The 4,494-nt window shown below is 36.7% G+C and overlaps 1 protein-coding gene across 1 annotated transcript; it reads right to left on the reverse strand.

Moving 5' to 3' along the window:
• Positions 1-1,045: 1,045 nt before the first annotated feature.
• Positions 1,046-2,461, reverse strand: LOC135149420 (uncharacterized). The gene has a single exon (XM_064085136.1). It carries the CDS (start codon positions 2,459-2,461, stop codon positions 1,046-1,048), a length of 1,416 nt encoding a protein of 471 aa, XP_063941206.1.
• Between the last annotated feature and the right edge of the window lie 2,033 nt (positions 2,462-4,494).

Genomic DNA, 4,494 nt, shown 5'->3' on the forward strand with positions numbered 1-4,494 from the left:
ATAACTTACTCTAAATATGGCCTAACGTCATTGATATTTTGAAGAACACACAAATGAGCTAGGTGCAATTCCTTACTGTTGGGCTTTATTATTGTTGCACCTGATAAGGGTCTGCAAATTATATCTTCATTATGTTTAGTATCTTGATGCAATCTTGTAGTATCTTCCAAGTCAACCAAACATTGCACAGCCTCTTCTGCACAATACCCCTCGGCAATACAACCTTCTGGACGAGCTGGGTTCCGTACATACCCCTTGAAGGTCTTCATATACCTCTCGAAAGGATACATCCAACGCAGAAAGATTGGCCCGCAAAGCTCAACCTCTCTCACAAGATGAATTGAGAGATGTATCATCACATCAAAAAATGACGGGGGAAAGTGTTTCTCTAGCTGGCATAAGGTTTCGATCAACTGAGACTGCATTTTTTCTAATTTATCTATCTCGATGACTTTGCTGCAAATTGCCTTGAAAAATAGGCAGAACCTAATAATTGTGCACCTGACCTGTTTTTGAAGGCTTGATCGAATTACAATTGGTAGTAAGTGATGCAATATTGTATGGCAGTCATGAGATTTCATACCAACAAGCCGAAGTTTTTCCATGTTTACGAGATTCTTGATGTTTGAACAAAATCCATCTGGCAACTTCATCTTAAGAAAGGATGAGCAAACAATTTTCTTTTCTGCATTTAATAAGTTCCAGGATGCTAAGGGTACCTTCTCTTTCTTTCCAGGAGTTTTTGGCCTCAGCTCCGTTCTTATTCCCATCTCAGCCATGTCAAGACGGACAGACTCTCTATCTTTAGTCTTTCCTGGAATATTGAGTAGAGTACCAACCAAAGCTTCACAGATATTTTTCTCGATGTGCATTACATCGAGGCAATGCCTAACTGGCAAAAACTTCCAATACTCAAGTTGGAAGAATATAGAAACCTTCTTCCATATGGGTCGAGGTTCACCCTTCTTCCATCGAGGTTGGGTTTGTTTCTTACCAAAGACATGGCTCCTTAGATGTTGTACTCTTTCAAAAACTTGCTCTCCAGTTAAAGGAATTGGAGAACGCCCTTCTCCACAGTGTTATCAAAAGCTGATTTTTGCCTTCTATATGGATGCTGCCTTGGTAACCACCTCCGATGCCTCATAACCACTGTCTTGTGGTAATTAACCAGCCTTGTAGCATTTGTTTGATCAACACAAATTGTACAAGCATTATACCCTTTAGTGACATTGCCGGACAAACAACCTAAAGCCGGATAATCACTTATTGTCCATAATAAAATTCCCCTAAGCATAAAAAACTCTTTCTTATATGCATCGTACACTTGCTTCCCATTCCATAACTCCTGTAAATCTTCTAAAAGCGGTTGGAGGTACACATCAATATCATTTCCTGACTCAGTCGGGCCAGATATCAACAAGCAAAGCATTATACATCTTTTCTTCATACAAAGCCAGGGTGGAAGATTGTAAATCGATAATAATACAGGCCAGGTTGAGTGATCAGTACGATTTCCGTGGAAAGGATTGAATCCATCAGATGATAAAGCTAGTCGAAGGTTCCTAGTCTCTGATGCGAATTCAGGCCACTTTTGGTCAACATCTTTCCATGTTTTTGAGTCTCCTGGATGTCTCAATTTACCATCTTTTTGTCGCTCGGTATCATGCCATGTCATGTTCTTTGCAATGTGATCTGTATTGAATAAGTTTCTCAATCTTGGTATCAACGGAAAATACCATAAAACCTTAGCAGGGACCCCTTCAAGTTCCTCTCCTTTCTTGTTTAATTTCCACCTTGAGGCCTTACATATGCGGCAAACAATTTCATCCTCATCTCTCTCGCCACGGTATAGAAGACAATCATTTGGACATACGTGAATCTTTTCATACCCCATTCCTAGCAGACATAAGGTTTTTTTGGCTTCATTAAAGGAGGATGGGATAGTGTTACCTTCTGGAAGCATAGAACCAAGCAAAATTAAAACTTCAGAGAAGCATGAATCAGACATATCATGCTTTGCTTTCAAGTTGTACAGTTTAACTAACGCTCTTAACCTAGTGTGACTCTCACATCCGGGATAAAGAGGTTCTTGTTCACTTTGAACATGGTTAATAAAATCTGATGAATCCGAAGAACTGTAATAATCTTCATCACCACCATCCATTGCTCTGTAGACGTGGCCATCAGATCCAGTACTGTCTGTCTCATCTAAAGAAGGAGTCCCAGCTAAATTTTTCTCTCCATGCCATATCCAACGCGTGTAAGTTTCATCAATACCATGTTGGAAAAGATGGTTTCTAACAGTCTGAGCTTTCCATGATTTAGTGTGTGCGCATTTTAAACATGGACAACTTAGTTTTTTTGCATTACACCCATGCTCAAAAGCAAACATCAACAATTCTTCTACACCTAATTGATACTCTCTGGTTCTTCTATCAGCTCTCAACCATGATCTATCCATATTCCAATGATTCAGGGGGAGACGACCTTCTGCAGATTAAAGAACAAATTGAGTGCCAAATAAATTTCATATCCGAATTTCATGCCTAAAATTAAAATTCTACCTATTCTTAACAGAATGAACAAACTATATATAATCAAAAATTCTCAACATAATAAACAAACTATAAATATCATCCAAGAATAGGCATATATAAGCATAAAAAGTTAAATTGCTCCAAATCATTTTTGAAAACAAACATGGCAAACTGCAAATAAAACCCCAATAAATTATCTCCCATGAAACAATCATACAACTGAGCAGCCTAATACTATGCCTAATCAAAACCCCTACTTTTACAACCTCAGCCAGGCTCAACAAATGCATATTACAAGTATTAAAACAAAATTATAGAATATATCAAAATGCAAATAAAATACCTCGAAAATAACCGTGAATCCCGTTTTGATATAAGATGGAGATTTGTAAGATGAGATATGAGATGGAGATGTGTAAGATGAGATATGAAATGGAGATGTGTAAGACTAAGATGAAGATTCGGAGAATTGAAGATGTGGAGATGTGGAGATATGAGATGAATTGAAGATGAAGACAAAGATTTGGAGAATTGAAGATGTGGAGATTTGGAGGATTGAAGATTCGGAGATTCAGACACAATAAATGAGATGCGGCTGCTGTAAGGAGATTTTGATAAGGGTTATACGCTTTAGTCTTTACTGTTACACAACTGTTTAATTAACGGTTGTAAGGAAACAATCTTAACAACGGCTCCACATAAAAAACTGTTGTAGGACAATTAAACTAAAAAAAAGTTAAAATAAAAATGAATCAAATTACTATGGATCGTTGGATTTAAACCGATCTAGATCTTGGCCGTCAATACGAATTAGATATTATTTCCATTTAGACAACGGTTTTTTTAAAATAAATTAGTTCCCCCAAAAATTTCGTTTCCCACTTCTTTTAAAATTTCGTTTCCCTCCTTAGTTTTAAAATTTTCAAAACACAATAGATAACGGTTTGAGACAACTAAACTGTTACAAAACCATTGTCTATTAAACACTAGAGGACAAAAAAGACCTTTTTATAATAAGACAGAATTATGATTATGAGTAGTTTTGTTATAATAAGCATAAAAAAATTTGACAAAAATTGCACATGACTAATATTGATATATCCTGACATCCGTACGGTTAGATCTTCGAAAAAAATATTTTAAAATTAGTACGGAGCAAATCGTATCAGTAACAAAAGTTCTATTCAGTACGTCCTATACTCGAAGCATAAAAGACGTACTAATACTCTAGTCCGAGTAACATGTTAAACAAGGATTTTATGAATGAGATAGTATCTTAACCGAATACACAGAATCCCGTGAGGACACGCCCTTTAATCTTATCTTTGAACAAGGATTTAGATATTTTCGAAACGGGAATCTTTTAAGAACGAGATAGTATCTTAACCGAATACACAGAATCCCGTGAGTACACGCCGTGTAATCATATCTTGTAACAAGGATTTACATATTTTCGAGACGGGAATCTTGTAAGAACGAGATAGTATCTTGATCGAATACACAGAATCCCGTTAGGACACGCCCTTTAATCTTATCTTTGAACAAGGATTTAAATATTTTCGAAATGGGAATCTTTTAAGAACGAGATAGTATCTTAACCGAATACACAGAATCCCGTGAGGACACGCCCTGTAATCTTATCTTGTAACAAGGATTTAGATATTTTCGAAACGGGAATCTTTTAAGAACGAGATAGTATCTTAACCGAATAAACAGAATCCCGTGAGTACACGCCGTGTAATCATATCTTGTAACAAGGATTTAGATATTTTCGAGACGGGAATCTTGTAAGAACGAGATAGTATCTGAACCGAATACACAGAATCCCGTTAGGACACGCCCTTTAATCTTATCTTTGAACAAGGATTTAGATATTTTCGAAACGGGAATCTTTTAAGAACGAGATAGTATTTTAACCGAATACACAGAATCCCGTGAGGACACGCCCTGTAATCAT

The sequence above is a fragment of the Daucus carota genome, chromosome 9 (assembly GCF_001625215.2).
Source record: "Daucus carota subsp. sativus chromosome 9, DH1 v3.0, whole genome shotgun sequence".
In the NCBI taxonomy this organism is placed as follows: Eukaryota; Viridiplantae; Streptophyta; class Magnoliopsida; order Apiales; family Apiaceae; genus Daucus; species Daucus carota.

Coding starts and splice junctions, on each gene's coding strand:
- LOC135149420 (XM_064085136.1), bottom strand. CDS start 2,461: ATGGATAGATCATGGTTGAGAGCTGATAGAAGAACCAGAGAGTATCAA.